This window comes from Anomaloglossus baeobatrachus, chromosome 4, assembly GCF_048569485.1.
Source record: "Anomaloglossus baeobatrachus isolate aAnoBae1 chromosome 4, aAnoBae1.hap1, whole genome shotgun sequence".
In the NCBI taxonomy this organism is placed as follows: Eukaryota; Metazoa; Chordata; class Amphibia; order Anura; family Aromobatidae; genus Anomaloglossus; species Anomaloglossus baeobatrachus.
This window is the reverse complement of record NC_134356.1, coordinates 504,677,715-504,699,936: the sequence shown is the minus strand read 5'-3', so window position 1 is coordinate 504,699,936 and position 22,222 is coordinate 504,677,715. Positions and strand designations below refer to the sequence as shown.

General features: G+C 45.3%; 1 protein-coding gene across 5 annotated transcripts in view; it reads left to right on the top strand.

Moving 5' to 3' along the window:
• ATP8B4 (ATPase phospholipid transporting 8B4 (putative)) overlaps positions 1–22,222 on the top strand; it is a 500,578-nt gene that overhangs the window by 178,386 nt on the left and 299,970 nt on the right. For all 5 annotated transcript variants that reach the window (XM_075345819.1, XM_075345815.1, XM_075345817.1 and 2 more), the window contains exon 6: positions 786–884. In XM_075345819.1, coding sequence (XP_075201934.1) covers positions 786–884 — 99 coding nt within the window. The remainder of the gene's footprint in view (positions 1–785; positions 885–22,222) is intronic.

The following is a 22,222-nucleotide window of genomic DNA, read 5'->3' as shown; positions in this document are numbered from 1 at the left end:
TAAGGAAGGAGGTGGGCGGGATGTTTACGTCCCGCTCATCTCCGCCCCTCCGCTTCTTTTGGGCGGCCGCTGTGTGACGTCGCTGTGACGCCGAACGTCCCTCCCCATTCAGGAAGTGGATGTTTGCCGCCCACAGCGAGGTTGTCCGGGAGGTAAGTACGTGTGACGGGGGTTTAACGACTTTGTGCGCCACGGGCAACTAATTGCCCGTGACGCACAAACGACGAGGGCAGGTACGATCGCTTGTGCAATCGCACGATAGATCGTACCGTGTGATGCCCGCAATAGACCAAGTACATGGATAAAGTATCACCATAGTGAAGACCAAAAGATGCCTCATAACCATGTATTTATGTGAGCATCTGCATGTCCATATCATCCAAAACCAAAGCAAATTAGAGTCTAGTTTATTACAATATAGGAATCAGGTAGGCAGGCGAGAGGATGAGGGTCTGCGAGAGGATGAGGGTTCTTTGAGAGGATGAGTGTCTGCTAGAGTACATAGGCGGGCGAGAGTAGGAGCAGATCTAGAGAATGCTAGTGCAGGCAAAATCCTCCCATATGTATCACTGTTCACATATCTGCCAGAGACCCCATTATAAGTCCACGAGGTCCAACCATCCCCAATGAGTTCCGATATTCTGTTTCCAAAAAAAGCATAACAACTGAATTCATAACGTTGGTGTGCACCATAAGTGATGCATACAATATTCACAATGTGTTCTTGATGTGGTAAAATAATGTTGGTTCTCCTAGTTGTATAATAATGTGTTTCTTTTTTGCAGTTGATCCCTGAAATCTCATCCTTATCATGGTTTACCACCATCGTGCCTTTAGTTCTTGTATTGACCATCACTGCCGTGAAAGATGCCACTGATGACTTTGTAAGTGTTTTCTATGAACAGTTAATTTGTAGTTAATTGTATATTTTATTCATAAGAATAATATGTACATAATAACATGCAATATTCTTAGTATTGGTGTTATCAAAAAAATATATATCATTCACATCTGGTTTTAAAACAAGTTAGCTTCTTTTTTTCCCCCCTGCTTTTATATTCACTGGGAAAGCACATTGCACATAGACCCCTATGCACTCAACATAGGTCAACAGTGTCATGTAATCATGTAATCATTGCGTAACATTTAATGCAGTTTTCCCTCATCAATCTACTGTTTAATTGGTAGAGAATGAGCTTCAATATCTAAAAATGAATAGAGGGTGATGGATTTAAGGGCAGCTCTATTGTGATACGGTAAGTCCACATATGGCAGGATAGTAACACCATAGTTTCATAGTTTTAAAGGGAATGTGTCAGGCTTTTGCTGAAGACAGCATGCTGCAGGGTAAAACATAGACTTCAGCTATGCCCCTCTTATGGTATTGTTTACCCGCAATGCTTGTTTTACCTTTCGGAGTTTATCATTGTCTGACTAGGTTTGAATTGCATGCCCCCTCCTGATATTAGCACATCACTGTCTATAGACATGGTACATAGAAAGCCTGTTGTGAGTGTGGATAGCTTTCTCAGCTCTGCTCTATTACTGAATCTGAAAACTTTGATTGTGTCACACCCGCTGCACCCAGTAATCCAAGGGATACATCGTTGGATTCAGGGCCCCTTTGCCTACATCATGCTGCTCTCAGATAAGGTAGCAAAAACCTGCTGACTGATTCCCTTTTTACCTGTGGGTCACAGGTGTCAAGCACATGGACGTAATACAGAGCAGTGATGGATGAGCATTAGCAGCTGAATGTTTTGTTTTGCTAATGTCCCATTGTCATCGTTGCTGGCCTAGGAGTAAAAAGATCATTAGAAAGATCAATATACTGTCTCTTCGTATATTTGCATGTTAAACAAGATGGCCCCTATGCCTTTACTTTTCCAAATTGAATAAAGGTACCGTCACACTAAACAACTTACCAGCGATCCCAACAACGATACAACCTGATAGAGATCGCTGGTAAGTTGCTAGGAGGTTGCTGGTGAGAGGTCACACAGTCAGACGCTCCAGCGATCCCACCAGCAACTTGACCTGGCAGGGATCGCTGGAGCATCGCTACACGGGTTGCTGGTGAGCTGTCACCAGCAACCAGTGTCCAGCCCCCAGCGACCCACTGAAGCGATGCTGCGCTTGGTAACTAAGGTAAATATCGGGTAACCAACCTGATATTTACCTTGGTTACCAGCGCACGCAGCTACACGTGCAGAGAGCAGGGAGCATCGCACACATCGCACACATCGCACTGGTTAATTACCCGATGTGTGCTACAGCTACATGTGCACAGATCAGGGAGCAGCGCACACCGCTTAGCGCTGGCTCCTTGCTCTCCTAGTTACAGCACACATCGGGTTAATTACCCGATGTGTGCTGCAGCTACATGTGCACAGAGCAGGGAGCAGCGCACACCGCTTAGCGCTGGCTCCATGCTCTCCTAGTACAGCACACATCGGGTTAATTACCCGATGTGTGCTGCAGCTACATGTGCACAGAGCAGGGAGCAGCGCACAATGCTTAGCGCTGGCTCCCTGCTCTCCTAGTTACAGCACACATCGGGTTAATTACCCGATGTGTCCTGCAGCTACATGTGCACAGAGCAGGAGCCGGCACTGACAGTGAGAGCGGCGGAGGCTGGTATCAAAGGTAAATATCGGGTAACCAAGGACAGGGCTTCTTCGTTACCCGATGTTTACATTGGTTACCAGCCTCCGCAGAAGCCGGCTCCTGCTGCCTGCACATTTAGTTGTTGCTGTCTCGCTGTCACACACAGCGATCTGTGCTTCACAGCGGGACAGCAACAACTAAAAAATGGCCCAGGACATTCAGCAACAACCAGCGACCTCACAGCAGGGGCCAGGTTGTTGCTGGATGTCACACACAGCAACATCACTAGCAACATCGCTGCTACATCACAAAAGTTGTTCGTTATTAGCGATGTTGCTAGCGATGTTGCTTAGTGTGACGGGGCCTTAACCCCAATGTTGATAACCTATCTTGGTATTGCAGTCCACCCTTTCCCTTGATAACTTTGGTTGCTCTTTTCTGCACCCAATCTAGTTCAGCTATGTCCTTCTTAGACACTGGAAACCAAAATTGGAACACTGTATTGTGCGTGTGGCCGCACTATGTGACTTGAATAGAGATAAAGATATGTTCTTGTCATAAGCATCTATGCCTTTTTAAAAAAATCCATTATTTATTTTTTTTGCATTGGTACCAGCTGTATGCCCTCTGCAGAGACCTTAATCAATATGTTAAAAATGAAAGGGCCCAATACTGACCCCTGTAGTACTCCATTGTTAACTGTAATCCAATCAATGTTTGTTCTATTACAGACCACCCTCTGTTTTCTATCACTAAAATCTTTTTTAACCCACTTACATAGTCCCATTGTCCTAATTGTATGTAACATTCTCTGTGGCACCATATCCATTGGTTTTGAAAAGTCCAGATAGTAGACATCCACAAAATTATCATGTTCCAGTCTGGAACTTACCTCCTCATAGAACATTGACCTTTATTATGTATCCTTGGTTGGCTATCTGAGGCCATAAACTGAAATAAAGCTGTAAGAGTCAATCATCACCTTGCTGCTCTATTTGATCCTGAGACAGTGAGGAAGAATGAGGGACCTAAACCTCTGTTCTAATGATCAGTGCTGGGCACTGCAGTGGGATCCTCAGTTAGGCTATGTGCACATGTAGCAGATTTGTGTGCAGATTTTCTGCACACCAAACTGCAAGTTTTGGCAAGAAAAAATGCAGCAGAAAAAACATGAATTTTTTTATTGCGTTTGTGCATTTTTTCACTTGTTTTGTTTCATGTTTTTTTTTTCTTAGTCATGGTGATAGCGGGGGTTCAGGCACTGTTACAGCCAGGACCTGGCTCTCACTGCCCGGAGCGGTGCCCGTGCCGCTTCTGGCAGTTTAACCCCCTGAATGCTGCGATCAATGCGATTGCAGCATTCAGGAGGCAGGGAGAGGAATCACTTACCTCTCCCTGACGATCGGGTCCCTGTAATGTGATCACAGAGACTCGATCGCTGCCATGGCAAGCCTGAGGTGTCACAACAACCTCTGGTCACTCTGCTATGGATAGCCTCACACACCGTGCCGTATGCAACAAAATCTGCAAGAAAAAAAGAAGCAGCATGTGCACAGCAAGTCAGGATTCTCATAAACATTGCTGGCATGCGTTTTTCTTCGCAGTATTGATTAAAAACTGCAAGAAAAATATGCATGAAAAAAAGTGATAAAAACACAACATGTGAACATACCCTTAAGGCCCATTTACTCGCTACGATATCGCTAGCGAGCCTACCCGCCCCCGTCGTTTGTGCGTCACGGGCAAATCGCTGCCCGTGGCGCACAATATCGCTAGTACCCGTCACACATACTTACCTTCCTAGCGACGTCGCTGTGGGCGGCAAACAACCTCTTTGTTAAGGGGGAGGTTCGTGCGCCGTCACAGCGACGTCACATAGCGGCCGACCAATAGAAGCAGAGAGGCGGAGACCAGCCGCATTAACGACACGCCCACCTCGTTGCCGGAGGACGCAGGTAAGCTGTTGTTCGTCGTTCCCGGGGTGTCACGCGTAGTGATGTGTGCTGCCTCAGGAACGACGAACAACCTGCGTCCACAACGACCAACGAGATTTTAAAAATTAACAGCGATCAATGATTAGGTGAGTATTTTTGATTGTTAACACTCCCTCGGAGCTGTTACACGCAACGACGTCGCTAACGACGCCGGATGTGCGTCACGAATTCCCCGACGACATATCGTTAGCGATATCATTGTGTGTAAATGTGCCTTTAGGGTTATATGCACATGCTGAGTTTTGGTGCAAAAATTTTCTACACCAAAAAAACCCACCTTGTGGCAGAAACGCACCAAAAAACGCATGTGTTTTTGGTGTGTTTTCAGTGCATTTTTTAGTGCATCTTTGTGCCATGTGTTTTTTTTGTTTTTTTTTTTTGTGAAACCAATGGCTGGAAGGGCTAAAAAACGTACCAACAATTGACATGCTGCAGGTATTTTCTGCATCCAAAACTGCAAGGAAAAAAGAAGCAACGTGCGCACAGCACTTCAGAATTCTCATAAACATGCAGACTTGGTAAGCAATCTGTACAACCTTATCAGACTTTTTTTTTTTATTATTATACAGTGGTACCTCGCTTAATGAGTAACCCTCTTAACGAGAATTTCGCTTAACAAGCAAAGCTTTCTGTAAATTTGTAACCCGCTTTACGAGAAAGCTTTGCTGTACGAGCGAAATTCTGACTGTACACACTTCCGGTTTCGTCCATCCACCACGCTCTGACCCGCACTTGCAGTCCACACAAACACACACATGTACGCACAAACACACACAAACACACACGCACGCACACACAAACAGTATTATGCTCACCTTACCTTCCGTTCCACCGCTGGGCTCATGGTGCTTGTAGTTCCCGGGTACATCGTGACGTCCCCGCGGCGAACTACAAGACCCAGGAGGCCTGCGATGGAACGGAAGGTAAGGTCAGCATATAATATAACATAATATGTTTACCATTCGTTTCATCGCCGGCCTCCTGGGTCCTGTAGTGCACCGCTGCGCTCCAGTCCACGCTGTGTATCTGCATCCATAGCGACGAGGGAGGAACTTCCTGTCACCGCTAATGAAAGGCAGAGCGCTGGCCAATCAGAGGCAAGCGGCTCTGCCTTTGACGTCAGCGCTCTGGCCGGGAAGTTCCTGCCTCGTCGTTATGGTAACGCGTTACACAGCCCGGCCAAGTACCAGAGAACAGCAAGTCCCAGCAGACCGGCGATGGAACGGAAAGTAAGGTGAGCATATAATATGTGTGTGAGTGCATGCGTGCATGTGTGTGTTTGTGTGTGTTTGTGTGAGTTTGTGTGTGTGCTTGTGTGTTTGTGCATGTGTGGAATGATAGAATAGGGGACCAGGATGGGACATTTTAGAAGTTGTGGAACGGATCGTCAGCATTGCAATGATTTCCTATGGGAAATCTTGCTCTGCTGAACGAGTACCTTGATTAACAAGCACAGTCCCAGAACGGATTGTTCTCGTTAAGCAAGGTACCACTGTATACTGTGGATATATAATAAATGTCCTTCATCAAAATACCCTTTTCGGCACCATAGTACAAAATGCTTTAGGAGTTCCAGACTAGCCTGGAATACATGTGCGACTCCCCAAAACCATAGAAGTCCCTTGTTTGGCAATTCAGAGCTCTACTGATTTATTTATTTATTTTTATTAATCCCATGAAATTCTACATTGATCTGCCCATTAGCTCCTGCTCTATAATATTATTTTACTAACAGATCAGATAACATGTTCATTGACTTTTTTTAACTACAGTATGTCCAAGGTATTGTCTTCAGAAAGAAAAAAAAATAGAAAAATGAGTTATGCCCTTCTGTAGCGAATGTAAGGAATAAAAAATAGGTGATAGACAATTCCACCTTCCTCATTGTGGCTTAGATGGTTGTCTGTTTATAATGCTGAAGCCACTAATCAATTTCCTGGTAAGATTCAGGCCTGATGTCCCCATTTCATCGCTAGACTTCTAGTCCCTTTCCTGACACAGAAAAGTATTTCCTATGATGGCAAGTCATGAGAGCTGTGAATCAAGAAAGCTGTCTGCTCATTTCAATTGACAAGCCAGCCCCATCTCTGACACTTCTGCTATGGAGCTGGCTTTACTGGACCATACTCGATGGAGGTATGCCTTCAAATGCTTTATTGAAGGGGCTTTCCGGTGAAAACAAGTTATCTCCTATCCACTGGATTGGTGGTAACATTGATTAATGGGCGACCGATCCTGGGGACCACCAATGATAAGGTGAACTTATGCCCATTAGAATGGAGCACTGGTTAGGCATCCTTTTTCTTTGAGGCTGGTGGAAAAAGCCAAGCACAGTGTTCCCCAGCCACTAAGGTAATTAATGGAGTGCAGGTCGATTCGCTCCATTCTTACTAAAATAACTATGCCCTATTCTGACTGCCAGTGCGAGTCCCAGTAGTCAGTCCCCCACCGATGTAATAAGTTATCACTTTTAAAAGAAATCTGTCAACAGGATTACGGGGGTGTAGGTGGGAGGTTTTGATAAATGCTGCAGAAAGGTGATATTCCGCTTTTTGACTCCCCTCAAATGAAGCATCCCAGGAAATTAAAGTAAGATTAGCTGCATAGGGATTACAGTAGAGAATTTAAAAATAAAGCAGATCACAAAAGTATATAATGCCCTTTTATAAATATCTATTTTTTTTATCAGACAACGCCTTTTAAAGCATTGATGCCCTGTATAAAATGATGGATTCAGAATAGAATCTGTATGGTAAAATTACTCCAACCTTCCACTGGATGGCACTGCATGCTCTCAATGTTTGAGACAAAGAGCTGGATAGGGGAACATATAAAATATAGACTCGTAACAAAGTTTTTCTGGCCACATTTGTGTGTCACGACATCAGGTTGGATGTGTCACAAGAATGTCTGAGTAAGAGAGGAAAACTCTTTAATTAGTTATGCAATGGGGATTATAAGTAAACTATATTTCAACTCTTAAATGTAGCAGGATCTAGTTCAGTTTATTCTTGAAATAGAATCGTATTTTATCTGATCTTACGTATGACAATTTTTTAACATTTATGTGTTAATTCATACTTATTGTGTGACAAAAAGCTGCTCTTAATTTAAAGGAGTGGTCCGACCTTAAGCTACAAGTCTGCAGTTACAAGTGCACTGCAGACTCATGAATCCTCACATCGCGTGCACTCTGCGCTTTAAAGATTCTATGATCTCTGCTCCTGGTGCGGGAGGCACGTAATCGCAAATATGCAATTTGCATACCTGTGGTCACATACCAACCTCTCTCAATAAACGTACAGGCCAGACACTGTCTAGTTGGAATGTGGCCGGAAGTATGGAAATAGGATACTTGTGGTCACGAGACTGCCCGCTTCCGGCACTAGAGAGTCCTCAGCAAGCTCAGTGCTCTCGATGTGATTTTCAAACCTGTTTAATACTAAACTTTTTGTTATCAGGGACTATACTATGATTCTTGAATAGAAGTGGTCATTCACCATCTAAGATATAATCTTTTATTGCTTTTCTAATATTACATTTTCCCATTTATTTCATTTTGAGTAATGAAAAACAAACAATTGACATAAAAACTGTGGTTACTCCAGCCTATTTACAGTGTTTAGAGCTGTAGATCAGCTATTGGCTTAGATGTGTACTACAGAAAGACTGCTACCATGTGGTACCTTACACAAATATTTACTGCTATTTAGAAGAGTTGTGCGATTACAAAAAATGTATCTTTAATGGGATAATGGTGTAATTATACAGTATATAACTTAAATGGAATCTGTCAGCAGGATTTCACCTCCCACATTATATATATATATGTATGTGCATGTATACTACAATTCAAAAGTTTAGGGTCACTTAGATATTTCCTTATTTTTGAAAGGAAAGCACATTTTTTTTACACTCTATACATTGTTAATGTGGTAAATGAGTATTCTAGCTTCAAACTTCTGTTTTTAATGCAATATCTACATCTGTGTATATTGGCCCATTTCCAACAACCACCACTCCAGTGTTCTAATGGTACATTGTGTTTGCTAACTGTGTTAGAAGTCTAATGAATGTTAGAAATCCCATGAAAACCCTTGTGCAAGTATATTCGCACAGCTGAAAACAGTTTTGCTGATTAAAGAAGCTATAAAACTGACCTTCCTTTGAGCTAGTTGAGATTCTGGACCATTACATTTGTTGGTTCCATTAAACTCTCAAAATGGCCGGAAAGAGAGAACTTTCATGTGAAACTCGACAGTCTATTTTTATTCTTAGAAATGAAGGATATTCCATGCGAGAAATTGCCAAGAAACTGAAGATTTCCTACAACGGTGTGTACTACTCCTTCAGAGGAGAGCACAAACAGGCTCTAACCAGAGTAGAAAGAGAAGTGGGAGGCCCTGCTGCACAACTGAGCAACAAGACAAGTACTTTAGAGTCTCTAGTTTGAGAAATCGACTCCTCACAGGTCCTCAACTGGCAGCTTCATTAAATAGTACCCCCACACCGCCAGTGTCAACGTCTACAGTGAAGAGGCGACTCCGGGATGCTGGCCTTCAGGGCAGAGTGGCAAAGAAAAAGCTATATCTGAGACTGGCTAAAAAAAGTAAAATATTAATATGGGCAAAAGAACACTGACATTGGACAGAGGAAGATTGAAAAAAAGTGTTATGGACAGATGAATCGAAGTTTGAGGTGTTTGGATCACACAGAAGAACATTTCTGAGACGCAGAACTACTGAAAAGATGATGGAAGAGTGCCTGACGCTATCTGTCAAGCATGGTGGAGGTAATGTGATGGTCTGGGGTTGCTTTGGTGCTGGTAAAGTGGGACATTTGGACAAGGTAAAAGGGATTTTGAATAAGGAAGGCTATCACTCCATTTTGCAACGCCATGCCATACCCTATGAACAGCGCTTGATTTGAGCCAATTTCATCCTACAACAGGACAATGACCCAAAGCACACCTCCAAATTACGCATGAACTATTTAGAGAAGAAGCAGGTAGCTGGTATTCTATCTGTAATGGAGTGGCCAACCCAGTCACCAGATGTCAACCCTATTGAACTGTTGTGGGAGCAGCTTGACCATATGGTACGCAAAAAGTGCCCATCAAGCCAATCAGACTTGTGGGAGGGGCGACTTGAAGCATGGGGTGAAATATCTAAAGATTAGCTCATCAGATTAACAGCAAGAATGCCAAAGGTCTGCAAAGCTGTAATTGCTCAAAGGGAGCATTCTTTGACGAAAGCAACCAATCACAGGCGGCAGATCGGCCGGTGGGCGGGGAAAGTAGTGCAAGTGTCTGCGGGTCAGTATGGTGAGCGTCTATGTAGACAGAAACACATACGCGCTCCTGTCAGAAGTGTGCGTGGCTGTGCCGGTGATGCAATGTCAGACTCGTGCGAGTTTGGCATCACATCACCTGACACGGCCTGCGCTCTCTGAACATGAGCGTGTATGTACACAGGAACACATGCACGCTCCTGTCAGAAGTGTGTGCGGCTGTGTCGGTGACGCGATGTCAGACTCGTGCGAGTCCCTCGCATGTGTGACTGCGGCCTAAGAGAAACCGCATGCGGCCTTTTTTTTATTTAAATAAATAATTAAAACGCTTTGCGGTCCCCCCTAATTTTCATCCCCAGCCAAGATAAAGCCGGCTGGGGGCTGGTATTCTCAGCCCACAGCCGCCCGGTATAGCCGCATCTATTAAATGTGACAATCCCGGTACTATTCCGGCTCTTCCTGTTGCCCTGGAGTGGTGGCAATCTGGGTAATGAGGGGTTAATAACAGCGCACAGGTTATGATGGCACAGGCGTCTATGAGTTACCGACATCATTAACCTGTAAATGACAGTAAATAAAAACAAACACAGAGAAAAATCCTTTATTTGGAATAAAATACAAAAACGCACCCTCCTTCACCACTTTATTAACCCCCAGCAACCTGCAGGTCCGGCATAATCCACGCAAGGTCCCACGGATATCCAGCTCTGCTACATCTGAATATCACAGCGAGCGGCCATAGAGCACAACCGCTCTCTGTGAGCTCCAAAGAATGAATGAGCTGCGTAATGAGCAGTGACATCGCTCAGGTCATTTGCGGTCACAGCTGGAGGTTCCCACGGTCTTTCACCTGTGATCGCAGGTAACCTGATCTCAGGTGGAGGTCAGTGAGTTCACAGACCTGCATCTCCTAGCAGAAAATAGCAGTTTTTGTGGCCAAGAGATGCAGATTTGGTGCTGAAATTTTTACACCATATTCCTGCACCCAATCTAAACTTCCTGGCAAAAAACCGCGGGTTTTTTACGTATTTTTTTTGCTGTGATTTTTTTTTTTGCCGGTATTTTTGCTGTGATTTTTTTGCCAGGAGGTGCACATTTGGTGATGAAATCATCTGCACCAGATTTCAGAACCAAATTTCCACCTCATGGCAGGAAATTAAAAACATTTTTGGGCAAAGGGATGCAAATTTGGTGCTGAAATTTTTACACCATATTACTGCATCCAATGTACACCTCCTGGCAAAAAGAACGACGCTTTTTTTTCCCTGCCGTTTTTGCCGCGATTTTTTGTTCTGGCTTTTACCACGAATTTTGCTGTGTTTTTGTGCCAGGAGGTGCACATTTGGAGCTGAAATAGTCTGCACCAGATTTCAGCACCAAAGTTGCATTTTTTTTTTGTTACTTTAAAAAAATAAAAAAATAAATGACGTGCAGTCCCCCCTCCAATTTTCATCCCCAGCCATGATAATGCCGGCTGGGGGCTGGTATTTCCAGCCCGCAGCCGCCTGGTATTACCGCATCTATTAGATGTGTCAATCCTGGTGCTATACCGGCTCTTTCTGGTGCCCTAGTGCGGTTGCAATCTGGGTAATAAGGGGTTAATAACAGCGCACAGCTGCTACTAAACCCTAGGTTAATGATGGCAGTACGGATCCGCTCAGTTGTACAATGGCAGTACGGATCCGCTAAGTTGTACAGTCCGGATCCGCTCAGCCCTAACCATTATGCAACTCATTTGATAAATAAAAGTGACCCCAAACTTTTGAACTGTAGTGTAGCTCTCTTAAAGACAAGTCCAAAAATACCTTTACATTTTTCTTTTGTTACTAAGAGGTCAATATCTGAATTTATATGAAGATGAGGTTGAAGAACTACCGTATTTGAAGATCTGAAGCCTTTATCACAACAGCGCTATCCCCCCTCCTCCTACTTGAGTGACCTCTTAATTGCTGAAGTCACACAGCATAGAGGTTTTCAGTCAAGCAGGAGGAGGCTGATCTTGGCAGGGGATAGAGCTGGAGTAACAGAGGCTGCAGATCTACAAATATGGTAGTTCTTCGGCCTCATTTGCACATCATATCGAACGCTGATATCTCAGTAATAGAGGAATGGACTGGACATGAAAAGATATTGCTAGATTTTGGCTTTAAAAACACTACATAATTTTTAAAAGTTTTTAGGGAGCAGATTGTTCCCTTTTTGACACGGGTCTTCAATTCTGTGCCTGCTGGAGCATCTTTTGTTCCCCAGTCTTTAGAGGCGCATATATGTGTAATTCCGAAGTCAGGGAAGGAAAGGATCCGGTTAAGGTCTCCAATTACCAGCCCATATCATTGATTAATATACAGTGGCATGCAAAGGTTTGAGCACCCCTGGTCAAATTTACTGATATTCTGAACAATTAAGCAAGTTGAAGATGAAGTTATCTGTAAAAGCCATAAAGTTAAGGATAACACATATCCTCTGCATTTTAGACAAAAAAAAAAATATATATATTTTGTACAGTTTTAAATTCACAACAAAAATTAAAGTTGGCCAATGCAAAATATTGGGTACCCTGCATGGTTAGTACCCTGCAGCACCCCCTTTGGCAAGTATCAAAGCTTGTAAAATTTTTTGTAGCCAGCCAAGAGTCTTTCAATTCTTGTTTGAGGGATTTTCATGCTTCCTTCCTTGGAAAAGTCTTCTTGTATTGTAAGATTCCTGGGTCCTCTTGCATGCACTGCTCTTTTGCGGTCTAGCCACAGATTTTCAATGATGTTCAGATCAGGGGACTGTGAGGGCCATTGAAAAACTTTCAGCTTGTACCTTTTAACATAGGCTAATGTGGATTTTGAATTGTGTTTAGGATCCTTATCCAGTTGTAGAAGTCATCCTCTTTTCAACTTCAGCTTTTTTACAGATGGTGTTATGTTTGCTTGAAGAATTTGTTAAACTTTAATTGAATCCATTCTTCCCTCTACCTGTGAAATGTTCCCAGTGCCATTGAATAGAACACAACCCAAAGCATGATTAATCCCCATGCTTAATGGTTGGCGAGATGTTCTTGTCATGACATTCTGTCTCCTTTTGGTTTGATCATTGTGGCCAAGGAGTTCTATTTTAACCTCATCAGTTAACAAGACTTGTTTCCAAAATACATGAGTCTTGTTTAGATGTTATTTTGCATACTTCTGATGCTAAATTTTATGGTTAGGACGCAGGAGAGGTTTTCTTCAGATGACTCTTCCATGAAGGCCATTTTTCTGTAGGTGTCTCTGAACAGTAGAACAATGTACCACAACTCCAGAGTCGACTAAATCTTCCTGAAGGACTTTTGCAGTGAAGTGAAGGTTCTGATTTGCCACTCTCGCAATCCTACGAGCAGCTTTCACAGAAATTTTGCTTGGTTTTCCAGACCTTATCCTGACCTCCACTGTTTCTGTAAGTGCCATTTCTGAATTACTTTTTGAACTGAGGAAAGAGCAACTTGAAAACGCTTTGCTATATTCTTCTAGCTTTCTTCTGCTTTGTGGGCCTTCACCATTTTGATTTTCAGAGTGCTAGGCAGCTGCTTTGAAAAACCCATGGCTGTTGTTTTATTTGCACAAGGTTAGAGGAAGCTGGGTTTTTATAAAGCTGTGAAATTTGCATCACCTGCCCTTTCCTAACTATGATAATGAACAAGCCACAAACCTAACAGGCTAATTAAGGTCTGAAATGATAGTCAAAGTTATCTGAGCACACAAATATCCAAGGGTGTTCAAACTTTTGCATTGGCCCATTTTCATTTTTGTAGTTTTTAAAATGTTAAAGATGAAAATATTTTTTTTGTTCTTACCTAAAATATAAAGGAAATGTGTCATCTTTAACTTTATGCCTTTTAGAGATCATTTCATTTTCATCTTGATTAACTGTTCACAATAACAGTAATTTTGACCAGTGGTGCTCAAACTTCTGCATAGCATTGTAGATGTCAAATTCTTTTCAACAGACTGGCTCCTATGCTCCCAAAAGTGATAAACACTGACCAGGTGGGTTTTGTGGGGGGCTGAGAGGCAAGAGACAATACGAACAAGACGTTTCTTCTGCTGGCTCGGGCGAAGGCACTACCTATGTGTTTACTTTCCATAGATGCGGAGAAAGCCTTCGACCGGGTCAGCTGGAGTTTCATGTTGGCAGTGTTCAGACAGGTGGGGATGGGTGACAGGTTCCTTAGAGGAGTGGCCTCCCTTTATAGTACACCGACTGCCAGAATAAAGGTAAATGGGACCTTGTCCGCGCCAATTAGCATAAAAAATGTTACCCGACAGGGTTGCCCCTTATCCCCCCTCCTATTTGTTCTCGTAATGAAGCATTTGGCTATGGCCATTAGACAGAACCCAGATATAAAGGGGATAGAGGTGGGAGAGCACCAATGTAAAGCGGCATTATATGCAGATGATCTCCTCCTATACATTATACAGCCTCACATATCCTTTCCCTCCTTGGTTAAGGAAATTGAGAACTTCGGACATATAAGTAACTTTAAAGTTAATCAGAAGCCTTGAATTTCACTCTGCCTGGGAGAGAAGTAGACCTTATTGCATCCAACTTTCCTTTTAGATGGCAGACATCGGCCCTGACTTATCTGGGGGTGGTCGTATCACGGGAAAGTTCCAAGATTTTTCACCTTAATTACCTCCCTTTCCTGGAACGCACTATAAGAGATCTTAAACAACTTGATAGACAGAAACTGTCCTAGTTTGGACAAATTAACGTCATCAAGATGGATGTCCTCCCTCGTTTTCTATATATCTTTCAAACGGCCCCTATAGGATTACCATCTTTTCTTTCTTTACCAGAATACAGTCAATTATTAACAAATTTGTGTGGGGAGGGAGGAGCTCTCAGATGGGGAGGAGAGTGTTGAGTAGGGTTAAGGGAGAGGAGGGGGGCAGGGTTGCCAGACTTTAAAAAGTACCACAAGGCATCCCTTCTGCTGAGACTTCTGGATTGGCAATTTATATAATAGGAAGACTAAACAATGGGTGAGTCTGGAGCAGGTCTGCTCTGAAACACCCCTGCGGTTCCTCCCGTGGGGGACCTTAAATATATCGAGAAGTGGAATAGATATTTGGGGACTCCCATTCCTGAGGAGGACTGGAAAGAGTCCTTTATCCTCACCCATAAATTTTCCATCGCCTGCGCTGCACAGGAAAAAAATTATAAGATTCTGACCTGGTGGTACAGGTGCCTGGATTCTCTACACGCAATATTTCCTGGGTTTTCAGATAGTTGCTGGAGGTGCGGAAGGGAGAAGGGGACAATGCTGCATATCTGGTGGGACTGCCCATTGATACAGCCTTTCTGGAAGTCCGTGTTCAAGGCATACTCTATAATTAGCGGAGAGCAGTTGGTGGGTTTCCCTCAGATGGCATTGCTTTCAATTCTCCTGGGATCACTTAAATAACAGAAAATGGGCCTCTTGAGATTCTGTCTTACAGCGGCACGCATGGTGATCCCGAGATACTGGAGATCGACTGGGGTGCCATCTGTGAGGGAGTGGTTTGCGGAGATGGCCATCATTCACAGGATGGAGTTCCTCACGGCAGAGACCAATGACTTAGTGGATAAATTCCTTAGGATCTGGACCCCCTGGACCCTGGCTCTTGATTCCCTACCATTTCAGAACCTTATTGGTAACTCATAACCTGTGTTACGTCAGTCCAATGTAGTGGCCCGAGTACTGGGGAAGCAATCCCTACCATGCCTTTCCTCCCTCCCTTTCTGCTGCTCTCCCCCCCCCCCTTCTTTTCCTTATCTTTCCCTTTTGCTACTTTCTTTTCTTTCTGGTTCTAGTTAAATCTTCTAATTTTTTTTTAGAGAGCATAAGAGAGGGGTGTTCAATAATGCACCAAAAGATCACTGGGACAGATGTTCAGATTAATGTATCTTTATTTTCATCCAGGTCTACGCGTTTCAGGAGCTACTGCCCCCTTCCTCAGGACCGTCAGGAAAGACAAACATCAAATGTGAGATTTGATGTTTGTCTTTCCTGACGGTCCTGAGGAAGGGGGCAGTAGCTCCTGAAACGCGTAGACCTGGATGAAAATAAAGATACATTAATCTGAACATCTGTCCCAGTGATCTTTTGGCGCAGTATTGAACACCCCTCTCTCATGCTCTCTGATATCTGCCGTTTTCGGGTGGCTGCAGCCGTTGATCAAATTCTACATGCTATTACAGTTGTTGTGACTCTCACAACGATACCTGGTGAGTAGTTTACCCCCCCTCCCACCCCTTATATACTGGGGTAAGACCCTATATGCGCTTTCTCTCCACAGCTATCTTCTCTCTAATTTTTTTTCGGCAGTGGCCTCGTTTAGGTTGAGGCGTATTTCTCCTTTGGAAGGAGACTGTTCGTATAATAAAATTTAGTTACTAGAGATGAGCGAACCGGTCGCGGTTTGGCTCGAGGTCGGTTCGCCGAACGGACGTCCCGTTCGAGTTCGGCTCGTCGAACGTTCGACGAACCGAACTCGAACTGCATAGGAAACAATGGCAGGCAATCACAAACACATAAAAACACCTAGAAAACACCCTCAAAGGTGTCCAAAAGGTGACAAACAACTCACAACACAACACAAACATATGGGAAAGTGACAAGGACAAATTCTCATGCGAAAACAAAAGAGCTGGACAAGGAAAAAGAGGAGGACACACAGATATATGAGTATATGCAAGGAAACATCGATGCCATTACTGTGCAACTTGAGCCCTGCTCATTTTAGGCTTCCAATCTGGATAAATTGCCTGAGATTGCCACATACGCCTTGGGGATCTTGTCGTGTCCTGCAGCCAGCGTTCTCTCGGAACCTGTCTTCAGTGCTGCTGGGGGTCTGCTGGCAGATAAGCACACGCGTCTGTCCACTGACAATGTGGACATGGCTCTCAGAGGACTTTTCTTCCCCTGGGTCAGCCAGGGGAGGCGAAAGGCACGCGTATTTTTGAGAGTGCTTCATGCAAAGCATCATTTTCCTCTTGAAAATTGGGTCAACTGATGCCAGTCAAGTGGGGTGTGTGTGGCCCAATTAGTGGAAACGAGGGAGACTGTGGTTGGAGTCCCCTCGCTGTGTTTCTAAAAGAACCAAAATGAACAAATCATGGCTCTCAGAGGACTTTTCTTCCCCTGGGTCAGCCAGGGGACGGGAAAGGCACGCGTATTTTTGAGAGTGCTTCATGCAAAGCATCTGTTTCATTTTGAAAAGGGGGGTCAAGTGATGCCAGTCAAGTGGGGTGTGTGTGGCCCAATTAGTGGCAACGAGGGAGACTGTGGTTGGAGTCCCCTCACTGTGTTTCTAAAAGAACCAAGATGAACAAGTCATGGCTCTCAGAGGACTTTTCTTCCCCTGGGTCAGCCAGGGGACGGGAAAGGCACGCGTATTTGTGAGAGTGCTTCATGCAAAGCATCTGTTTCATTTTGAAAAGGGGGGTCAAGTGATGCCAGTCAAGTGGGGTGTGTGTGGCCCAATTAGTGGCAACGAGGGAGACTGTGGTTGGAGTCCCCTCGCTGTGTTTTACGTGATTTTCGAAGGGCATGACATGCCCAAGAGGTTGAGTTTCATCATCTGCAACTTGTTGGCAACAGAAAGGTTGCCTTTACACCCTTTTGAGACCGAGGATTTTTGAGACCTTATGCCCATGGCAGTGCCCCAAGAGCCGATGGCCAGTCGTCACTCCTTCTCCAAGAAAGGCGTGCCCGCGCTACCACAGTAGGTCGCACACAACCTCACCGATTCCTTGAGAAACTCTGTGTGTGACAGGGTGCATTTCAACACAGATACTTGGACCAGTAAGCATGGACATGGGAGTTACATGTTGCTGACTGGGCACTGGGTAACTATGGTGAGAGATGGAGAAGGGTTTGCTGTACAAGTCTTGCCGTCCCCACGACTTGTGTGTCAATCCTTCCTCTGTATGTACAAGTTCCTCCACTGCTTCTGCTTCCTCAACCTCGTGTGGGTCCTCCACCTCGGCCCAAACCCTGTGTGGTCAGTCCACCCTTCCTTGTAACTGCGCCCAAGGAATCCCACACACCTCCTTACTATGCTGGCAGCAGAGCTCAAGGCCATCTGGCGGTCAAATGTTTACTTTGAAATGTAGGGGAAATGTGAGACACCGCTGAGGAATTGTGGACGGTTAGCTCTGCAGAGTGAGACCGAGTTTCATCAATGGTTGTCTACACTCAACTAGCAGTCAGGGGTGGTCGGGTGCGACAATGATGCAAACCAGTCTGCGACCCTTCTTCAGGGCAATGTGACACACACACGTGCCTTGTATGGCTCACGTGTTGAACCTGGTTGTCCAGCAATTTTTAAAACACTATCCCGGCCTACATGGCCTTCTGACCAGGGCACGGTGTAACGCCTGCCAGGATCGACACACTCAGATGGGCTGTAAAGGATAGGCTAGAGGCAAGCCACTCACCAAGCTGGACACCCAGAACCCTGAAACCCTTTAACCCCTATACAGTGATTTGGAATTACACAGGGCCCAAGTTGATCAATACCTGTGGAAGGCTGCAGTTCCAGAGAATAGTAGTCATGCAGGGTCAAAAACATTAATTGAGGAAGAGGAACAGAATGGGATGGCCAGGACTTAATCAGAAAACAAGCAGAGGTGAAATGCGGATCGGCCAACGAGGTACATAAACAGCAAGCAGGAAACGTAGTCTGGTATCAAGCACACAAACTCATAAAACTGAACTGGGGGTAACAGTAACAAGAGGTTCATAGCTTTGTCTGGCAGTGGTCTGCAGACAGGAGGGGCCTAAAAAAGGGTGTGGTGTCTTCCCATTGGGACCAGAGTACAAATTGATTGAGTGGACTACGTTGGTGACTTAACAGCCGTGTGCGGCAATAATGCAAACCTGTCTGCGGCCCTTCGTCAGGGCAATGTGACACACGGGCCTTGTATGGCTCACGTGTTGAATCTGATTCTCCAGCAATTTTTAAAATACCATCCCGGCCTACATGGCCTTGTGCAGCGGGCACGCTGCTATGTGCTCACTTTCATCCTTCGCACCCAGCAGCTCAACAACTTTCATCGCTCCGGAAGTCTTAGGGTCTGGCAGTTAAACGCCGGAAATGCGATGTTCCGACACGCAGGAATTGGAATCTGCACATGTTGCAGCGTGTGTGGCAGCACCGCAGAGCCCTGCTGAAATACGGTATGACGTATACCCTGGGCTAACTTGATCCAGAGGTGGTGCAGATCACGCTGCTGGAGTGGTGTCAGATCAAGGACCTATGCACCCTTCTACACAGTTTACAAATGTCGACGAAGATGTTTAGCACTGGCAATGCCATTCTCAGCGTGACAATTCTGGTCATCTACATGATGGAGCACACTGTAAGCATTATTCGGAGTCAGGTATTGGTCCAAGAGGAAGGTGAGGAAGTACAGGAGGAGTCATATACAGAAGGAATAATAAGATCTACAAGGTCCATACGGTAAGCGGCACCTAGGCAGCAGTTATGGTGGGGGATAGGGATTAACAAGGGCGCATAGTATCAGCAAAAATTGTTGAGGAAGGTGCAGGAGCCATGAAGAAATGGAGGACGAACTTGCGATGGGCATGGAAGACTCAGCAGATGAGGGAGAGCTTGCTCACATTTCGGTTGTGCGAGGTTGGGGGGAGAGGGCAGAGGAAGGAGGCACGATTCTCACCTCTCTGCCACCAACACACCAAGGACTTGGTCCTCCTGGATGCACAAGACATATGAGCGTCTTCTTGCTGCACTACCTACAACATGACCCTCGGATTGTACGAATTCGAAGTAATGCTAACTACTGGGTTGCCACACTGTTAGATCCCCGGTACAAGACAAAATTTGGCGAAATAATTCCTGCCATAGAAAGGGACGCACGTGTACAGGAGTATCTTCAGAAGGTGGTACGCAATCTTCGATCTGCTTTTCCACTAAACACCAGTGCTGCACAGAATGAATCTCAACGCTTTGTCATGGATAGGAGGAAATGGTCTTTTACTTGTCCACATCTGAGGGACCGAGGGCTGGCTGCTGTGCTGAGATGGCATTGAGTACGGTGTCCCTGCAGAGTTGCACTTTTGGTCATATACAAAATGAGTTGAAAAAGGACAGATGCTGGTGGAAAGGGGAACAGGTGTGTTGGAAAGGGGAAAAAAGTTTTGGTCCGTGGGTTTGGTGGTTAAGCAAAAGTAACATTTGATGAAGAAACACCATCTGTTACGGTGGGACTGGCAGATTTGGATAAGGTGGTATATACTATGTTACCGCTATATAACGAAAATTAATAAGAAAAGAAAGAGAAAGGTATATATCCCCATCAGCAGTCAGTGTCCACCGTGCTCCCAGATGGAAAAGGAGAGGTTGGCAACTGGAAGGTTCGGTGGAGGATACAGAGCTGTGTGGCTATGAAACTAATAGTAGCCTGAACCAAGTTAGACGCCACTCGGATCTTGAGACTGGGAGCCCTGTTAGCGTCACAGGGTCCACACGCCCACCCAGCCCAGGAACTCCCTGTTAACATCACAGGGGCCATTCAGTACGCTGACCGTGTGCATTGGGGCCACACCTGTGGACAGCAGGCGCATCAGCAGCAGCAGGCCTGTTAATGCCACTGGGCTGCACAAGCAGGACTTGTAGGACAGGAGCTGGTCTTAACCGTTCTGCGTTACCAACTGTGGTGGCGGCCTGCATCGACGCCCTATCCCTGCCTACCTCTGGCCTAAAGCCGCAATGGGTTCAACACATGGAGGTGTGCTCTTTCGGAGCATAATAGAAGACTGCGCACCTCCTTGTTGTCTCCAGCCCCTTTTATAACCTGGGTCCGCCCCAAACCAGGGTGGACCACAATGCACCTCCTGGAGACAAAAGCAGAGTGATACGTCATGAGTGGCATAACTAGCATCCTATTTGGAACCGCAACTTCAATGATGACCTCACGGCTGTCATGACCCAAACACCTCACCAGTCATCGTCTGACCATCAATAATGAGGTGACAAGTCATAGGGGCGGGCCTCTGAAAGCCATTTGGGAGTGGCCTGGCCACATCGTCAGGACACCTGATGCCCCGTGGTCTAAATGGGCCCCCCACATCAGGGGCAGGGAGAAAGCGTTCATTACCGGACCTAGTTTCTGATGCAGTAAGTGCCTGACCATGGTCAGTTGCATGAAATAGTCTCTGAAAAAAGACTATCAGCTTTAGCATGGTGTCTAGGCACAACACAGGACTTAGACCCGGCATGGAGTGCAAGTACCTGTGCAAAGAGGCTTTTCGCACTAAGTGTGGGAGCATGCGCTGTAGCCCGAAATGAAGACTTAGCCTCAGGAATGGCACAGTCAGGCTGAGCATACTCACTAGGCGAAACACTGGAGTTAGGCTGCGGCTGGGGTAAATCGGCACACGCATGCGCACTAGCTGCCTCTCCACACTTAGACGTGGAGGAGAAAGCAGCCAGCTGGACAACCCAAGGCACAGGCCTAAATGGCAGCTGATGCCTGGGCGCAACTGAAACCGCAGCAGGCTGCTTGCGTTTAAGGCGTCACCGTTTTGTAACAACAAATACCATGCAAGGGAACAGGTGTACTTCTTCCCATGGATAATCTGATATGATCCCTTTTTTCATGGACACGACCATCGCTAACAAATGTAGATGAGGCCAAAACAGCAGCTGCTTCAATGGATCTGAAGTGCTCCATAAAGTGGCCTCTCCTCCACCCCAATTTCAAGATCCCAAATACTCCATTCCTCTGTGGTGTCAATCCAATCGCACTTGCTTCCTAACAGCTCTCAAGTTTCCACCAGCCCTGCTGAGTATGGGGTGACAGAGATGGTTGAGTTTGCATAGCTGTTCAGTCGCAGTATAGCCTGGGAATCAGAGGTCTGCTCCAAAGCTGCAATGAGTACAGACAAGGAAGTTATTATTATTTTTATTATTATTGATTTATAGAGCACCATTGATTCCATGGTGCTGTACATGAGAAGGGGGTTACATACAGAATACATATACAAGTAACTATAGACAGACTGGTACAGAGGGAAGAGGGCCCTGCCCTTGCGGGATTACATTCTAAAGGATTTTTGGGAGGAGACAGTAGGAGTGGTTTAGGTTGAGCGTCAAGTACGTATGGTGGTGGTGTCATTGAAGGTTATAGTCATTTCTGAACAGATGAGTTTTCAGATTCAGTTTGAAGCTTGCGGGTGTAGCAGATAATCTGACGTGTTGAGGTAGCGAGTTCCATGAGACAGGGGAAATGATCTGCGCAGATGGCCAGAAGCTTTGTGAGTGGGATCCAGGCCCCGATGAAGAAGGTGCTGAGCCTAA